Below are 20,254 nucleotides of genomic sequence, written 5' to 3' on the forward strand. Positions count from 1 at the left end.
TCAGGAGATTCTCCCTATTCTGCCATCAGCTTTATTAAAATAAACTGCCTCTACAGTGACTAGTGTGAGTAGGTTTGCCTTGTAACCAAAAGAACCAACTAAAAATCAGAACCTGGCATTTAACAACTAAATCACAAAAGACTGACCCAACATAAGATGTTGATTGGATTCACACTGCAAAGTCTATACTAAGAGGATAGCAAACAGACAGAAATATGCTTAACAGAGCATTGCTTATAGTAGTTAAAATTTATCTAAATGCTCATGAAAGAAAAGATAAATGAATGATTTTTTGAAGAAAATATAACAATGTGGGAAAATTCAGCCAACTATTACCTGTAAAAAGGCAATACATAATTACACAATTATTTGAAAACACACACACACACACACACATATATATATATATGCTGGTTGGAAATAAATCACATATTAGTAGTTGTTATTTCTGAATAGTGTTATCAAGGGATTTTAATATTTCTCCTGTTCATTTTCTATTATTTTCAAAGTTTTAGCTCTAAAGAAATAAAACAATCTAAAGTAGTTCATTAGCACATATTTCCTTTTCATTAGTATATTATGAAAATACACCAGGTTTCAAGATATTGTTCACAATGAGAAAGCATACATATATGAAAGTAATTAAATTGATAAGGTAGATAAAATACAATCAGGAAACTTTAAAAAAGATAAAATGATGTTAGAAACTCATAAGAAATTGCATTTTATAAAAAGAATCATCACATTCCAAGAAACTCTCTCTCTCAGAAAAAAATATGTAATTTATTTTAGTGAGAGGCTTAATTTTTAAGAGAATAAAACAATTAAAAAGCATTTAGTTATTTGCTGTTACAACAGTATAATCAAAACCTGAGTTATGCTTCTGAGAATATAGCTTTATGAGAGTAATTTCACAATCTTGTGGGATGCTATTCTAATATATGATGAGAGAATTATCTGAATTTGACGTGGAATCTCAAGCCTGTCTGTCTGTTATTGATGTAGTTAGATGTTTAGTCTTGTTTATTTTATTCTTTAGATCACCACTATTCAAATACATATAGTGGTAGTTGAAGTATATATTATATCTCAAATCAATGAAGAGTTTTCCCATTAATATACATTTTTTTTTTCTGAGTAGAGAAAAATCTGGTTGGGAAAAAAGTGCAGGAAAATGAAGAGATATAACTATATTAAAAGGAGGGGGGAATGATGATTTACTTGTAAAGCCAGGAAATGCCTAAATTTTCCACATGCTATTTTCAGTTATGCTTTGCCCATGAATAGGAATTTCTTTTAGAGAGTGTAACTTGTTGAGGTGTATGGATTACAAGGCATGAGGCTCATTATCCTAGGGTAGATCATATGTAGCAGCACTTTGCTTCAGAAAGGCTATCACTAGAAAAAAGTCTCATAATATTTCATAAAATTCATTACATTCAGTATCATCCTATTACAATTTGTATGGAAACACAAAAGACCCCGAAGAGCTAAAGCAATCTTGAGAAAGAAAAACGGAGGTATTTCATAAAATTACAAGAGCAAATATAGAAATTAAAAGATAAAACCATACCAGATACAGCAAGGAAGTCATCAATGCTTGTAATGTCATCTACAGCTTCAGTGAGGACATGGATATGATTCTCCCACGTGCATCTGTACATTTCCATGGTTTTTTTGACCACTTGACTTTTGGGTCTTGCAGCCAAAGCAAGTGCAGCATTAATAATCTGGAAAGATGTAGAACGTTCACATAGTGATTTCTTTCAGAATAGTTACCATTGTGCCTGTGACAGGTATTCTTTTTTAAAAAAAATTAGATATGTTTATGCCCTCATGTGTAACTCCTTCTTTGCTTTTGCTAATAGTTTAATTTTATTTTTGGTAATAATTTAATTAATTTTAGAACTGTTTGTTGAGCATCAATGCACTAAGAACTGCAAGAGACACAAAGATAATTGGTATCTGCCTATAAGAAGCTTGCATACTACTCAATGGGAAGGGCACCATATAACTCCAGCTCAGTTCGGGATGCAATACATGCCATAATTACAAAAATGATAGACGGTCTTTAGAAAGTAGAGATCACCTTCAGCAGAAGTTCTAAGAAAAGGCTGTGAAAAAGGTGCAGGAAAATGAAGAGATATAACTATATTAAAGGGGGCGGGGAAATGATGATTTATTTGAAAAGCCAGGAAATGCTTACATTTAACTGGTCACTTGGATTCACATTGCACAACTATGTAGTGAATGCCCATTATATGCAAATCACGGGAATAAAAGCTTGACTTCCTTGAGGACTTGAAAATTTTTACCAAGAGATATTCCCTGTTAATTAATTAATTCATTCGTTTGTGCATTCACTCATCATTCAGTATTTTGAATATATTCTGAGTGTTTTTTTTTTTTTTTTTAATGTATCAAGCACTGTTCTTGATTTTAGGGATATGGCAGTGAACAAGACACAAGCAAAAATCATTTTCTTCATGGAGCTTATATTCAGTTAGGGGAGGCAGGTAAATAGCAAGTTAAATAAGTAAAATATATATATGGTCTCTTCGATGGTTATAAGAAATAAGGAGAGAAACAGAGCAGAGAAGGGGGATAAGGGGTGGAATGGTGGTGAGGGTAGGAAGTCTGCAGTTTTAGCAAGGCCTCACACTGAAGTGGACATCATGGGTGAGAAAGTATTGTGGAACAGAGAAGTAGCAATATTCAAAAAGTGAGAAAGCAGGCTAAATGCTATGAGAATGGTGAGCAGGCTCACCTAGACCCTGGCTATGCATAAGGAGTCCTTGACCGTCTTGCTCAGGACTGTGACCTTATTTGGAAGGTACTGGAGCGTCATTTAAACTTTTGAGTGATCTGCTCAGAACTACACTATAGAAAATTTTATTTGGCAAACAAGGCTACTGTAATAGGTTACAGGAATAAGAAAGAGTTTGGACTGCAGTGGTGGACGTACTGAAAAAGTTTTGACAGGACTTACAATAATTTAAAGGAGGATGTGGATAGATCAATTATTGCCAAAAATATCATGCAGACATTAACACATCTGTGAGAAACAATGCTTAAAGACATGGAAATATATCCACCAAAGTGTAGTTAACAGCAGATTACAAAACACATCAAGCTTCAGAGAAGTCGCTTCTAGCAAATATGCTAGAACTAAAAGTTAGATGAATCCATACAACAAATAACAATGGTTCTCTCAGAGTGGTGGAATTTCCAGTGCTTTTTATTTGATTTTGTGTGTGTAACTGAATTTTTCAGATTTTCTACAGTGAATATGTTTTAGTCATATACTCAGAATAAATGAAGTTATTCTCTAAAGGAAGTGATTGCTAAGGTTTTTCCATGATTAATGAAGAGAATGATTATAGTATTGATAGAAAATGAGAGATCAGAGAGTTAAACAGTCAGGGTTGTAGAAGGAGATGTGTGAAACTGTTTTGGAGGACACTGTTGATGAAGGGTATTAGATGTCAACTTTCCTAATACAGAGGTTGACTCTGAAGTGACTCTTGTCTCTCCCTACAAATTACATAGTGGCCAATCACAGATGTGAAATCGGAGTTCATAAAAAAGTTGTCATTCATTTACTCATTTGCTTGTTCATGCGTTGAAACAAATTAGTGCCATCAGATTCTACATGGAATACTAAAGACATCACAATGAAGAAGATTCCATCATAATTTCTAAAACAGCCCATAATCTAGAAGGGGAATAAGCCAAAAGCCAGGCAACTGCAACATACCGGTGATTCTAAAACGTTAGCCTCTATCAGAATCCCCTTGGATGGCTTGTTGAAACAGATTCCTGAGACCTGCTCTAGAGTTTCTGACTCAGTTAATGTGCTTTGGAGCCTGAGAATGTGCACGTCTAACCAATTCCCAGGTGATAGTGATGCTCCTGGTCTGGGGCTCCCAGTTTGAGAACGACTGCAATATATAAGTGCTATAATGTAGGGGTTATTGTAAAGGCAAGCAGAAGATGCCTTATAACACATGGGAGAGGTATTCAGCTCCATAAGGAAAGGTGTTTCAAAGGAATAAAATCTGAGAAATAAGTGGAAATTAGTATAAGGTGATACCCATTTAGGAAGAGGCAGTAACATGTGATAATAATGATGATGACCTAGAAGCAAGGTAGAGCCTAAACCTCACCTCCTGAGGGGCAGGAGACAGTAATAAAGTTGTAAGAAAATCAAAGAAGACAATGGAAAAAGGGAGGAAAGAACTCACCTTCGCGTTCCAATATAAAGTACCAGTATGTATGAGGAAAGGATACAGTGGAAGTGATAAAGATGAGAGAAGGAATCGTTGGGGAGGTAGAAAAGTAAGGTACTGAAGAGTCAAGACGAGGAAGAAAATCTTTTCAAGGGTCAAATGCCATAGAAATGTCAAGAATAATAAGGACTAAAAATGGCTTTTGAATTTGGAAAACAGGAATAATTGGTGTAGCAGAATACTGGATACAAAATTCAGATTTCACCAAAATATAATGGCAACAATAAAAATAATTTTTTTCTACTCAGTAACCTAAAGGCTGCACCTTACATACATGACTTTCAACAAATTATTGGAGGTACAGAAGGAGAAAAATTAGTTGCTTGAAAATATTATGTTGATATTCTCATTTCTTTTTTATGAAAGAGGAACACATTGAATTTTAAGGAAACACACACTACCTTTAGAAATAACAACTCCACAGTATTCCTGGACTTTAGTTTTACAGTTTTATTAACCTATTAACTTACAATGTACGTTTGTGTACACTGCAGAGGCTCTGGTCTCTGGTGTTTCATTGCCCTGCAGTTGAACAACTGTACACATGTGGTTGTGTACAGTTATGCCTTCACACTCTGTGCATAGTGTTAAAATACTTGTGCAGATCCCTCAGTGGAGATATGGAATCATGAATATAAGGCAGGCTATATTTTGTAAGAAAACCTCCAGTTCTGCAGCTGATCCAATTTACTGATTCAACAATGCACACTATAAGAAAATGTATCCTCCTTGACTCTCCTGATATTCAGCTTAAATCTAAAAGCAGACAAAACTCAGAAGATGTGCAAACCCTCTTTAAGGCAGAAGAAATCTTCATCCCAGAGTCATACTCCTAACATTTTAGCTACATATCTAGAGGTGGGGGGGGGAACCATTCTTAAATCCTCTTCATGTGTAACTAAAGATGACTTAAATCTGAAGCGAATGATGTTGCTTTCTGAGGCATCTTTCTTTAGATTATGGTTGAGGTGTGTACATGTCAGAATCACCCTTGACCCTGAGAATCACCTAATTAGTTCAACTTTGACATAGTATCTTTAACTTTAAGAACTTACTATATCTTAATAGGACTACTTTAATAGCCTTCCAAATAGTTTCCTAATTTCAGTCCCTATTTGCTCCAGGTCATTCTCCTTGCTACAAACACATGTATTTTTCGAATGCACAAGGGATCCTGTCCCACCATGCCTGATAACCTTTGATAGAATCCTAGTTGATTGAAGATAAAATCCAAATTCCTTTTCACCAATTCACAGTCTAAAAGCCTCCACAGGCTAGCCCTTACCTCCATTTTCAGTCTGCTGTAATAATCTCCCTCATTTTAGCCTACGTTCCAGCCATCCTGTCTTCAGCTCCATTTTCTGACCACATGATGTATCTTCACACCTCCATGACTTTGTTCTTACAACTGAATCTGCTTCAACACCATTGCTCCATCCCTTTCCCTGCTCTGGTCCTTCTGAGGAAACATTCCTTTAACAAACCTGTTGAAATGTCATTGCATACTGTGAAACCTGTCCCTTTCCTTATACCCAGGAACCTGAATTGTCTTTGGTGTTTTAAAAGTACTTTGTCCATATAACTAAATAGTAGTTATCATATTGCATGATTGTTTATACACATCTGCTCCATATGAGCCTGTTTATAGAAGGGGCTGTGTTTTATTCATCTTTGCTTCTATACTAAGCATGTGAATCATAGTTACTGCCATATTCATAAACCGTCCCTAAAACACCTTTTTCTACTCCTAGTCTACTCTTAGCTCCATAGGGAGCCAAGTTTGGTATCACATTTTTCCCTCTTCAAAACTGCTGAGATCAAAGGCTGGCACCCACTTCAAGGACATCCAATCTGTAGGCTGACCAGTGATTGGTCATGGGCATGATGTAAAAGGTTGAGCTGGTCAAACCTCTCTTGAAAATTTGAACTAGAACTTACAGAGAAAGAGTTAGTTAGCAATGGAAATGAAAGATGAAAAAAATATATATATATAGAGAGAGAGAAGCCATCTAGTAAAATCAGAACCAGAGGGGTTGATGGGGTTAAGGCCATGAGGAAGCAAAACAAACCAAAGTTGAAAGGAAAAAGAAACTATGAGTTTGAAGTTATTATGTAAAGAAAAGAATGAGCATAGAGCAAAATAAGCCAGTGGATTGAAAGAAAAATGGAGGAAATATGTAAAGAGAGTCAAAAGCACCAACAGAGAGAAAATACTCAGAAAAAAAAAGAGCTGGGAGTTGACTCTTTTTGAGAGCTTGGTATTTGGGGTTAACAGTCCACAGAAAAAATAATAGCAATAATAATAAATACTAATACTCAAAGCCTCTGCTCTATGCCAAACACTGTTCCAAGCACTTTCTCTATACTAACTCACCTAATTTTTACAACTCAGTGAGGTATTACCATCCCCATTTTTCAGACAAGACCGTCCAGTTATTAAGTGGAAAAGCCATGACTCTGACCCAAGTTCATTCTCACTGCCACATCTTAGTGTCTCCTGTATTATTTCTACAATAATTTAGGACACCGAGAGTGAGTCTATGATCCTGAAAACCAAAGGGGCCTTGCTGAAGAAAACATTACAATGCCTGGTGTGGGGGAAAAAAATGGTGTGTGTGCGTGTGCTAAAATGCATATAACATAAATTTGACCATTTTACCCATTTATAAGTTTAAAATTCTGTGGCATAAAATACATTTACATTATTACGCAACAATTATCACCATTCACCTCCAGAACTTTTTTTTTTTTTTTTTGCGGTACGCGGGCCTCTCCCGTTGCGGGGCACAGGTTCCGGCTGCGCAGGCTCAACAGCCATGGCTCACGGGCCCAGCCGCTCCGCGGCATGTGGGATCCTCCCGGATCAGGGCACGAACCCGCGTCCCCTGCATCGGCAGGCAGACCCTCAACCACTGCGCCACCAGGGAAGCCCTCCAGAACTTTTTCATCTTCCCCAAATGAAACTGTATACCTATCAAACAAAAACTTCTCATTCTCTCCCGCCTTCAGCCATGGTAACCACCATTCTACTTTCTGTCTCTACAAATTTGACTATTCTAGGTACCTCGTAGAAGTGGAATCATACAATATTTGACATTTTGTGTGTGGCTTTTTCATGTAGAATGTTTTCAAGGTCCATCTCTGTTGCAGCATGGGTCAAAATTTTATTTCTTTTCAAAGCTGAATAATATTCCATTATACGTACATATATTTTGCTCATTCATTTATCTGTTGGTGGATATTTAGGTTGTTTCCACCTTCTGGCTACTGTGAATAATGCTCCTATGAACACTGGTGTACAAATATCTCATCAAGTCCTGGCTTTCAAATGTTTCATTTATATACCACAAATGAAATTTCTGGGTCATGTGGTAATTCTAAATTCAATTTTTGAGGAAATGTCATACTGTTTTCCACAGTGGCTGTACCATTTTACAGTCCAACTAGCAATACACAAAGGTTCCAATTTCTCCACTTCAGTGTTCCAGGAACAGTTTCTAAGTAGTTCATTTGAATTAATGTTTTGAATCCAAAGAGGAAGGTCCTACCAGTATTCCCATTTTACTGGTAAGAAAATGGAGACACGAAGAGATTGAATAATTTGTGCAAAGTTATAGAGAGAGCTCTAGATTGTAAAACAAGAGGCTTAAATTAGAGTTTTACTTTGCTTCAAACTATTTTATGTACACAAAAGAGTCATATTAACTCTCCCAGGACTCGTTTTCCCAGGAATTATAGGTAAGTCTGCACTGGGGTAGGGGGCAGTGTTTGAATTAGCTCATCCCACTCAAGTTCCTTCGGATTTGAACATGCAGATTTAATGCTATCAACTGATGTATATACTTTTCTTAAAAGATTCCTGAAAACAGTTACTTTAAAAGTGAAAATAAGTCCACGTAATTTAATTTTCCTCAGAGATATTTCAATATTGGCATTGATATAAATAATCTTAAACATCTTAGTTAATATAACAAAAGCACTTTGTGGATTAAAAAGATGAGTTATGTGTAAGTACCTATACGTCTGATTACCTCAGTGTCATGGCATGTAGAGAAAATTAAAATAACTAGATATATGATACCTCAAATACATCTAAGCTAGTATGTGAGGGGAATTTATATGACATCCACTTAAACTGGTAACACTAATAATTTTGGAATTGTAGCAACCATGGTAATGACATCAAATTCAATGCTCTAATTTTGTGCATTCTTTTCTTAGTTGCTGAAATAGTATTCTAGTACCAAATGTTTCTCACTTTCTATGTTGGTTTTTCCACATTTCCTTAGTTTTGATAACCTTTTCTTTTTGTCTTCTTTCATTTATGGGAAACTGTCATTACATTTTAAAACTAAGCCATGTGATATTTGTCATCAAGAATCTTCATAGTCACATCTTTTGTTAAATGATAAAAGCATTTTGAGGTTGGGGAGGGGTGGTGGTGAGGAGATATAACCTGTCATGCACCCTCACAGGTTTATAAACAATTAGATTGCATTCAACTTTGGCCTAACAATGTTGTAATATCCTTATTCCAAGAAGAGATGATCCACGCATGATAGGATTACTCACATGAATCACCTCATGAGGCTTTCACTTGACTTTGGATACACATAAAAAAACTGAGATAACCCACTCCAGGGGTGAAAAGTAATTTTTAAAAAGGGACGGGGGCGAAGCTGATTTCTGGGAGTATATGGCATTCTATGAAAGTCTATACATTTCTTTTATATTTATTCTAGTATAAACGTTCATATCTCTTAATCCATACTGCTAGAGAAAAGGAGAAAAATTCAACCTAGGACTATTTAGGTTATGGAAAATGTAATGCTCCCTAGAAGGTCTGTAAAAGGCGATTATTTACATGAAAATCAAACTACTATTATCCTGTCTTCTATACTAATTATTAAGACAGGACAACCTATTAAATGCAATAGGTAAGTGAGGGAGGAAAAGAACATCAAATGAATTATCTGGCATGACATAACAGTAAGTATGTTTTATAGACAAATTAAGTTGGAATTTGGGGTATAATCCCACATTTTAATCCAGCTCTATTACTTATTAGTTTTGTGTGATTTCAGACAAATTTCCTATTCTGAGCCTCAATTCCTTATCTGTAATGGTTAGAAAAAAATGCTTATTACAAAGGTTGTTGGCAGAATTTAATCAGGTTAACTAAATAAAACGACTAATACTCACCCAGCACAGTGTTAGACATTTTATGAATGTTTGCCTCAATGCAGATAGTTTGGGAAAAAATACAAAGAATACTTTGGTAATTTAAACACTATATATACAAACACACAGACATACAGAATTTACAGTTCTGATAGGCTCAACAATCATTTTCATATGCTAATTATAAAAATATCCCTCAGTTAAACAAATAAGAATTTAAGGAAAACTGAATCTACAGAAACAGTATACTGTTGAGATTTACCTGTAATATAAAACTAAAATAAGAGAAAATTTGCTTTAAAAAAGAAAAAAAATTCTGAAAACAATATCATAAATTACAACTTAAGGTAATGGGAAATACTTTAATTTCTAATGATGAAAAAACAGAAACAACAGAGATTTTTGGATCCCATATAATCTGCCACTTAGGTATCTAATAAGTTTTGAATTTGGAGATGAGGAAATATCTACTATCTTCCAAATCATTGGGGTTCAAGTGGAGGAATTAAAAATAAATTTGACATCTTTGCTAAATTAATAAATTCCCTTTTTTTAAAAAAGGAATTCTATGTCAGAAACAACTACAAAGTTCCTTTTAATGCACCATCCAATTCCATATAAACATAAAGGCAAAATGCAAGCTATTCATTAATTGCCAAAATGTGTTTTATACTAAGAAGTTGGCAAAATTTAAAATGAAAAAAAGCATATATTTGCAATGTCTGAATTCTTGGGATTGGACATTCTCTCCATATACTTGGAATTTCTGAAGATTCAACTTGGTCTTATCAAAAACCGTGAACTAAAACAAGTTCATGCAACATTAGGAGATTTAAATTTTTTAATTGTCAAAGAATATTTGCTCTTTATCTACTATGTATCTAAAGTAAAGAAACATTAGACAGGACAAACCCCGAAAATATTTTAACGGTGTTAAGGGAGAAAAGCCATGCACAAATATTTAGTAAAGGCTAACAGGTATATAAAACCCAGATCGTGTAAAGCAATATTTTCCCTGAGCTTCCAAGATATGTTAAAAAGATATATACATAGGGTATAGGGTATAAATTGGGTTAAAATAGTCAAGGATGACTTGGTCTCTCTCCTTTTCTCATTGCTTTTGTTCTCACTCTTCCTCCCTTTAATGGGTTCCTAGAAGATAAATTACCTTAATGTCCTTGACCTAGCATTTTGGCTTCTTGGCTACTATGTCCACATCCACAAACCTACTCTATGGTACCATGATCTGCCAATGGGACAACTGAGGTAGCTTTAACCCTGGTCCCAGCCACTCTCTACAGATTAATATTTCCAAATTACAAATCTCACAAAGCTCCCATTTTCCTTTTTAATCTTAGGATAAATGCAAAAGTACTTCACTTGGCCTAAAGCCCTGAAATATTTGACACCTGTTTATTTCCCTAGCATCGTTTACCATCAGCCCCCCTAACTTTCTACCTTTTCCTAGGTAACTCTAATTCATCTAATAGAGCTCATATCAAGAATCACTTCGTCAGGATAGCTTTATCAAATCTAGGTCAGGTTTCTTGCGATATATTCTCATAAAACAATGTCCTTTTCCTCTTGAGTGTTTATCTCACTAGGTAATGTGATGTTCATTAGAGTGAACTTTTGAGTTCATTTGATAAATGTATGATCCACATCCCTCATTTTACTGAAAAGCAGGAATTTTAATGTTTTAACGTTATCTCCCCAGGGAGTGTGGGGAGCGTCAAACAGAATCCCCTTCTCATATAACCAGGGCTCCAGGCTATGGTTCTTTCTACTTGGCAGGTCTACACATTTAATAAAGCCTTTTCCGAAGTGAATTAGTCCATCCCTACAAGAAAGTCTTATACTAGTACCTACAATTATATATATATATATATATATATATATATATATATATATATATATATATATGTATGTATATACATTTTCCCAAAGAAGACATAACAGGGATGGTTAACAGGCACATGAAAAGATGCTCAATATTGCTAATTATTAGAGAAATGCAAATCAAAACCACAATGAGACATCACCTCACACATGTCAATGGCTGTCACCAAAAAGACCACAGATAACAAATGCTGGAGAGGAAGTGGAGAAAAGGGGACCTTTGTACACTGTTGGTGGGAATGTAAATTAGTGTGGTCACTATGGAAAACATTATGGAGGTTCCTCAGAAAACTAAAAATAGAATTACCATATGACCCAGCAATTCCACTCCTGGTATATATTTGAAAAACATGAAAATATTAACTCTAAAAGACAGAAGCACCCAAGTATTCATAGCAGCATTATTTGCAACACCAAGTTATGGAAGTAACCCAAGTGTCCATCAGCAGGTAAGTGACTAAAGAAGATGTGATATATATATATATATATATATATATATATATATATATATATATAAAAATATATATACAATATTCTATTATATATATCACAGAATATTATATATATATATATTATATATATCACAGAATATTACTTAGCCATAAAAAATAATGAAATTCTGCCATTTGCAACAACTTGGACGGATCTAGAGAGTATTCTGCTTAGTGAAATAAGTCAGACAGAGACAAATACTGTACGTTATCACTTATCTGTGGAATCTAAAAAAAATAAAACAAACAAATACACATCACAAAACAGAAACAGACTTACAGATATAGAAAACAAACTAGTGTACACCAGTGGGGAGAGGAAAGAGGGGAGGGGCAAAAGAGGGATATGGGATTGAGAGACATAAATTATTATGTATAAAATATATAAGCAACAAGCATATATTATATAGCACAGGGAAACATAGCCATTATTTTATAATAACTTTAAATGGAGTATAGTCTATAAAATATTGAATCACTTTACCATACACCGGAAACTAATATAATACTGTAAATCAACTATAATTAAAAAGAAAAAAGTCAGATACTACCAATAAAAGGGAATAATACTGAATTTTTCTCGGCTACTATTTTATAAAATTCTTCTTGAGAGACAGAGAGAGAGAGAAATTCCCTGAGAATGAATTAGAGTTGCCTTCCTCAAATTAGAAGCGTTGTGTATAGTTTGGGCAACTCAATCTTTGTAGCTTTTTTCTTTAATCTGTCAAATTTGGAATATAATATCTAGCCTATAGAATTATTTAGAACTATCGATACATAGTAAAGTACATTAGGAGTGATTTGAAAACATAAATAAACTATATAAACTTAAGGTATTATCATGCCCCCTCAAATTCCTGGTTTTTTAAGATATTAAGAGTGAGAGTTGGAGGAGAAAGTCATTTTCATTCTGGAAATGGAAGAAAAAATATCTTGTTTCCCCAACAAATAATTATAAACATTATTGTTTAAAATTTACTACTATATTGGAGAAGACTACTTCTAGGTCACAATAGATAGTAAAAGTTCTGGATGTTTATTTCACTCTCCGGGACCTGGAGTCCTTAATTGCTGAAGCATATTCACTGGTGCATGTGAAATACCACAGTGATGCACTACTTATTGTAATAACCACACATTGAAGAAGCAATGGCCTACATTCAGGAGAACTCTCTTTGTCAGTAAAACAAACAAACAATCTGAATTGTTTGTAAAGTATGCTTCTCAAGTAAAACAAGCAATCTGAATTCTCAGCTGCAAATGAGTTGGTTGACAGATATTACCCTAGGAAGATACAATGATACTATACACTGGAAAATAGCCCCTCTTTGTTGAATGCAGACTTGAAATTCTTAATTTTAAAGTGCTATTTATTTTGTGCTCAGCAGGCTTGAGCCATAACATGCATAGTAAAAGATAAATACGGTTGTGGTTTTTAATTACAGACTTGAATACACTGGGCTATGTATAGAACTCAGGAATAAAGTACTACTGCTTCCTGGGAGTTGGACCTATGTAAATTAGATTGAGTAGTAGGACACAGACTATGAACAGGAGGTAATTCTCTCTGGGGAAATATAGGTGACAAACCTACAATGGCTTTTAGCAGCTAGCAGGGTCTATCTGACGTGCTAATGTCATTTCATGTAATGCATTTTGGGAAGAACTGGATGCTCTCCATGATGCAGGCCAAGCATCAGTTCTATGATGACTGAGTTTTCTTGACATAAAAGACATGTTTCCTTCCATTTTCTAGCCTCATTTGCAGCCCTCCTGGTGAGGAAAGGGAGGGAGTGGTCTACATTTCTTCATAGTCAGCTGAGGCTGTAGCTGCAGTGAAAGCAAGATTCGAGGGATAATTTACATGCAAAATTCACAGAATTATGACCAGATGAATGTGAGGGATGAGAATTAAGAAGGAGTCAAGGAGAGTTCCCAAGTGTCTGGCTTGAGTTACTCAGTTAATGGTGGTTCCGGTGATGGAAATAAAAAAATATGGAAGATACCATTTGGGGGAGAAAAATTTTAAGTTGCAAAAGCCCAAGATTAAATTAGAAGCGAAGCATTTTATGTGGAAAACAATTTTTACCAAAGAAAGACTTACATAAAATTTAAAACTATGGATGGCTCATTCAGTTGAATTCAGTAGATTTTTTTTTTCTTTCATAGAAATTGTTTTCACTTTTCAAATAATGTGACGGGTTTCTTCAATTTGACAAATGGTTGTAAAAACAAGTTTGTAACACATAAGAATATATAGCAATCTGTTCCTGGATGAAACCTGATCATCAACTTAATTCACAGAAACTAATGATGCACAACAGTAAGGAACAACAGGACTGGGGCCACAGTGACAAAGACCAGACTACACCTTTCTGTCAGAGGGCAGGAATTTCACTTATATTCAAGGTTCAGTATTTTTGAATGCAAAGACAAAATAGATGGTAACACAGAACACAGCCCATACAGTGGTTTCATTCATTAACTTCGGAAAATCTACCACTGAAAGTAAGACTTTTCTTAGTTTATCTACCATTACGTGAGATAAACTCAAGGCAAACTTTTGTGGCCCCTTTCATTTCCCTTTAAGAATGGGGTCTTCACTACGATGTTATTAAAATCAGCAAAAAGGGTTAATATACTCTTCAAAGCAGGAAAAAAAAAATGGAACACCATCTTCTCACGTGTTTCTCTAAGATCCTTTCACTGTACTGGAAAGAGTAAAAGATGTAAGTCAGCCCTCAGTGCATATCACAAAGCCCCCATGCCCACCACTACCAGGGCAAGGAGTAATAACCACCTTCTCAGGAAGTCAATCATAGATATTGTCTTTACATGAGATAACACACTCTTTCTTACAGATTATCCCCTATGGGGAGGACCACACCCATGGTCTCATTGCATTAAAGCGATCAGTTCCTTCCTGGCTACTCTGTAGCAACACAACATTTTAATTCTTTCACTGGGTAGACTAGGGCAGCTCAGATCAGAGGTCAAAGCAATATCTTTTGTTAGAAAAGTTGGCAGAAGTCCTTATTCAAACACTTTCAAGGTAATGGCCTTAGCGTTGATAGGGTAATTAGCCTTATTGGACTTTGCAGAGCAGCCTTGCTATTTCTGGGAAGATGTTTCCAGAGCTTAGTTCTTATAAATCTGCTGTGTTTAGAGCTGAAATATTTAGTGACTTTGGAAGTATCGACTTTGAGCTTGAACAGCCCTTCCTGTGGTAAAGTTTAAGAATGGGGCAGTGTTGCAATCAACATAACCAAAAGGAAAGTGCTTGCTTTTCGGAAGGTTCAACCTGAGTGGTTCTAGAGCAGTAACGTGACTTTCCTGAATCAGGCATTTGAAACTTTACTGATAAACCTTTTAAATAGTTATCTAAAGGTCACTTGTACCAGGTAGGCTAACCACTGAAAACATGAAGAAAACTGCTGATTTTAAGCATTCTGATGACAGGAGGTACTGTGGATTTAAAGAAAATATAAATGTTTTCTGTCTTAATATAAACAAAATCCATCCTAGCGAGAGTTTAGCTGAGTAGGAAAGGAGCATTTTTAGAGATCGTTAATACACTTTACTCTTCAGGTTTAACCTTCTTTCATTATGTTTTGCTTTTTCTCGTAGCTCGATTATTTTATTATTCCACAACTTATCAGTTTTCTTTGTTCGCTTACTAGATGTGTCTTACCAACCTACAGAACTTTTGTTCCAGCAAGATGATATATGCTACACTACTACTGTTATCATCATTGGAACTATCATTATATTACACTACCTCATAGAACTGTGTAAAACATTGTTGCTCAAAGTGTCATAGGGCAACTACCACCATCAGTAATATCACCTGCATTGTTAGACATACAGAATCTCAGGTCCCATATCACACCTACTGAAAGAGAACCTGCATTTTAACAAGACCCTCAGGTTATTCATAGGCACATGAAATATTTCAAAGCACTAATGTGAAGGATTAAAATTACTTAGGTAAAGTAACTACAATAGTTCCTGGTTAATGTTGAATAAACATTTCCTTCCCTTTCTTAACTAACTCAGAAAATGGATTAACCCATTTTCATTTCATTTTAACAATCTCTCCTTTTATCTCTATTTGTTAACATCACACACACCAAAAAAGAACCACTATCATCACAAATACCAATAACAAAAACAGACATTAAATCTTTACTGGTTTTAACACATACAAATGCAAGCCATGATCCCTGAACTAGAATGTATGATCTGTTTGGGATGACAGAATATTATCTAGAAAACTTAAATGTGAGGTACCTGTGTAAATAAAATTTAATTTCTGTCTGTTTGTGAGTAGCATCACCAAAACAAAAGGACTAGGTGGCTGGTACTTTTGGAATGGTCTCACTTGAAATACAGGTTATTTGTTGTACATGAAATTCACTTTGGTAGCTTATGGTTTAGAGGAGATCAAACCAGAAAGTTAAATGGTCATTTCTGAGATCAGGAGAAAAAGATACAATGCAAGAAAAAGAATCACTTGACCACTGATTGAGAGAGATATGCCACAGGTATCTTATGCTTTGGACATAAAAAATAAAAATGGTTTTTGGGACAAAACCCAGATCAAAAGTCATTAGTACAGATGTTCTAAATTGCAAAAATGAAGTTGAGGGCTTCCCTGGTGGCGCAGTGGTTGAGAGTCCGCCTGCCGATGCAGGGGACAAGGGTTCGTGCCCCGGTCTGGGAAGATCACACACGCCGCGGAGCGGCTGGGCCCGCGAGCCATGGCCGCTGAGCCTGCGCGTCCGGAGCCTGTGCTCCGCAACGGGAGAGGCCACAACAGTGAGAGGCCCGCGTACCGCAAAAAAAAAAAAAAAAGAAAAAAAAAAAATGAGGTTGAGCCATTTTTCACATAAATTACTGAAGGCGAGCATGAATAGCAGTATCTTTAGGTGTATTTTACTTTTAAAGCAAGTCTTAAAAAAACAAAACAACAAAAGCGATAGAGACAAAACTACCTCATCTAAGGTTATCTGGAATTTGGAAGAGCCAGACTTGAGTCTAGGTGGATGTTGATTGACAAACAGAGCTACATTCCAAGTTCCAGTTTATAAATTGATAAGTCTGTGTTCACCTTTTATGTACCTTCCAAAACTGTGTGAAATTCGAAATTATGCCCTCTCAGGCTTTATCTTTTAAAATGGATGATCCTCATATACAAATTCTTCTAATTTTCCTTAATTTTACCTGGATCTTTTCCATATCCAATTTTTTTTTAATCAAAGTATAACAATTAGACCTACATTCCATATTTATGGCATATGCTAACCCATTCTGGGGATTTTATTCTCAAACAAATCTTAATAATTACCAACATTTTTAACCCATTTGTTAAAAAATCAATCCAACAATTTCAGTAGACAATCTACAGTAATGCTCAGGTTCCTCTTGTTATTATTTCCTGTCCAAATCTCATCACCCTACAGGGGTGGCTTGAATTATTTCCTTTTAAATCTATAGCATATTTATCACAAAAGAATCTGATCTCTTTCATTTCTGCTCAATCTTCCAAAAGTATAACTACTTCCTCAAATTTAATCACACCAATTTGGCATCTCCTTGGTGTTTTTATTCTGTACTTCTACTTTGAGATACCTTGCAAAAATGTTAGTGTATTAGAATTCCAGTAAGTTTTTTTTCTATCAAGTCCTGATTGGTTGTAAATTTCTTCCCTGTATCTAAGATACTTACATATATTATAAAAATGTTTTTACAGTGAATGTACCTCTCACTCAGTCTTCTATTAACCCATGAAAAAATTCTAACATATCATTAGGCACAATGTCCTTCTATAGAAGTCATCTTTCCTCCATAACATATGTTTCCTTCAGTATTCTGTGATTCTAAGACTTAAAAGTGATGTTGACATTGTACAAAGTCAAGACTTTTTTTTTTAATGGATAAACTGTTAGGTTGTAAAACACATGCTCATCCTTAGGGGAGAGGATTTTTTATTCTTTCCCTTGCTACTCAGTGGATTCTAACTTTACAACGCTTAAGAGAGGCAGATTATCAAATGGCTGCTATAGACTCATTTAAGAAACTCCTATTTCTATGTGTGAAGAGTATTTTGCAATGCATATTTTAAAAACTGTAGATGTGCAGACTTTGAGATAGCAATTCACTTTTAGAAATGTACTCTAATGAAATAACCAAAGATGTATATTGGAATTTAACTTAACAACACCACAGTAGTGTTTAATAAATAAATAGTACATAATAAATGACCAAAATGGAGATTGGTTAAGTAAATTGTAATACAGCTTTTTAATGAAATACTATACAGCCACAAAGAGTTACATTGCAGGACAAGATTTAATAACATGGAGAAGGGTTCAAAGCATCTTAAGTGAAAGAAAAGACTAACAATAGGAGCATGATACAGTTTGGTTTGATGTGTAGAGATACCTACCTATTACTGAATAATCTAAAAAGGATGTACACCAAAGTATCACTCTATTGTTTCTGGTAGAAGAATTACAAGCAATTTTTTATTTTTAAATTTATTTTTGTTTCTTAAAAAAAACACAAATGAATTACATTTCTTAAGATGGGAGGAGTAAAGGTCTATTAGAGTTATTCAAAATATTTCTATTCAGCATCTCTGTTTATCTCACAAGCTCATTTCAATTATGAGAGAAGCTATGAGCAGCATGTAACAACATCCAATTTGCAACTATAAGAGGATTTAAAAAGTTTCTTCTCATGGTGAAATAAGGGAATCAATGAAAATTTTTGAATTATCCTTATTCAAAATTTAGCTAAACCTTTTTGAGATATGTATTTGTTCTTCAGCATTTTAATTTTATTCTATCCACTTTTGAGCTAAATGAAAAACCTATTCTATTTACCAGCTCCATCAGTAGTTTTATTTACTGCTTCAGACTTTGAAACAAATTAATGCAAAAGATTTAATGATACTTTAGGATTTACTTCACACAGAAAATTGACTCAAGGTTTCATCTGCTATAATGTCCCTTTTGGTATTAAATATTTTAATATGCTAACCATGAAAGATACAGGATGGCCAGCTTCCCAGTAAATGACCAACCTCCTAGTAAATTTCCTTCTCCTTCTTTGTACCATGTAGTTTATTAACCTATAAAATCCCTTCTCCTCTAGTATAGGCAGGAAATCTTTACTCAAGACTTGATGTTAAACATTTTCTAATGCTTGAGAAGACCCTGTATCAGGGGTGTGGAAAAGGATAACTAATCATTTCAAGCAAGGTTTGAGTTGCTGAGACTGCAAACGTCACTTTGGTCCATTTTCTATTTCAAGGATTTTGTGAGTATGTAATTCAAAAACCAAGCCAGAGGAGCATTTTAATATATATAAATTGGGATTGCTTTTTAGAAAAAAAAAATACCTATCTTATTTTTAGTAATATATTCTAGGTTCAAACTAATAAATCTCTTGAATATTCAATACACTAAACTTATATGGCCACATCATATGAGTGAATAAGCTATCATCTCAGGAAAAATGAAGTCAACACTCAATTTCAATCTGTGGGATAATCGTGTTTGGTTTGCTTTTAATCTAAAGTCCACAGTCTAACAAATACAAAGGTATCAGAAGAAAATTTAATAAAATATCTCAAGCTATTCTGTTAAATAATATCAACAACTTTCTTGCATTTCATGGAAAGAGAAAATATATACTGTGTACTTCTCATTATTTTAAATTTTCTAGGACCAAATAAACCAGATTTTCTATTGCCCTTCTACTGGTTTGGGAAAAGATTTATGTAACAAGGCATTATCTTCTAATTGAAAATCATAAAAGATGAGGGCAGTTGTTCTTATAATTAATCATATTATAGTATAGTTTCTATAACTAATCCTATAATTTCTCACAGTGACTTAACAAAATACATTTAGATATGAATTTTAAATACTGAGAAAAAATATTAGAGATGAATGGGTAGGATATTCTCTTCTTTTAAGACTTTATATAGTGGAATAAAACACAATAAAAACAGAACGTATAGTTTTAAAATCATCACAACACCACCTGATTTGAGAAAGAGAAATATTGCCATGAGTTACACATCCCTATATCTTTCTTTTCCTTTATAATTGTACTGTATATATATGCAGTTCTAAATATTATACCTTGGTTTCATCTGTTTCTGAAATTTATAAAAGCAGCCAACTCTATGCCCGGCTCTTTAGTCAACATTATACTTCTAGACTCATCCAGGTTATCATATGTAAATATGTCATTCATTTTGTTAGCTTTTTCCATCATATAAATATAAACCAAATTAATTCTCCATTCTACTATCAAACACTTTTCTATTTCTAGTTTGGGGCTATTACAACTAATCTGCCATAAACATTTTCTATATATCTC

General features: G+C 34.5%; 1 protein-coding gene and 1 pseudogene across 1 annotated transcript in view; one reads left to right on the plus strand and one right to left on the minus strand.

Annotated features, from left to right (window-relative positions):
* LOC101279843 (catenin alpha-3) overlaps positions 1-20,254 on the minus strand; it is a 758,807-nt gene that overhangs the window by 499,379 nt on the left and 239,174 nt on the right. Inside the window, exon 5 of the mRNA XM_033407650.2 lies at positions 1,574-1,730. Within this exon, the coding sequence (XP_033263541.2) occupies positions 1,574-1,730 (157 nt within the window). The remainder of the gene's footprint in view (positions 1-1,573; positions 1,731-20,254) is intronic.
* LOC105748578 (transmembrane protein 33-like) overlaps positions 11,720-20,254 on the plus strand; it is a 71,242-nt pseudogene continuing 62,707 nt past the window's right edge.

The sequence above is a fragment of the Orcinus orca genome, chromosome 14 (assembly GCF_937001465.1).
Source record: "Orcinus orca chromosome 14, mOrcOrc1.1, whole genome shotgun sequence".
NCBI classification, from domain to species: domain Eukaryota; kingdom Metazoa; phylum Chordata; class Mammalia; order Artiodactyla; family Delphinidae; genus Orcinus; species Orcinus orca.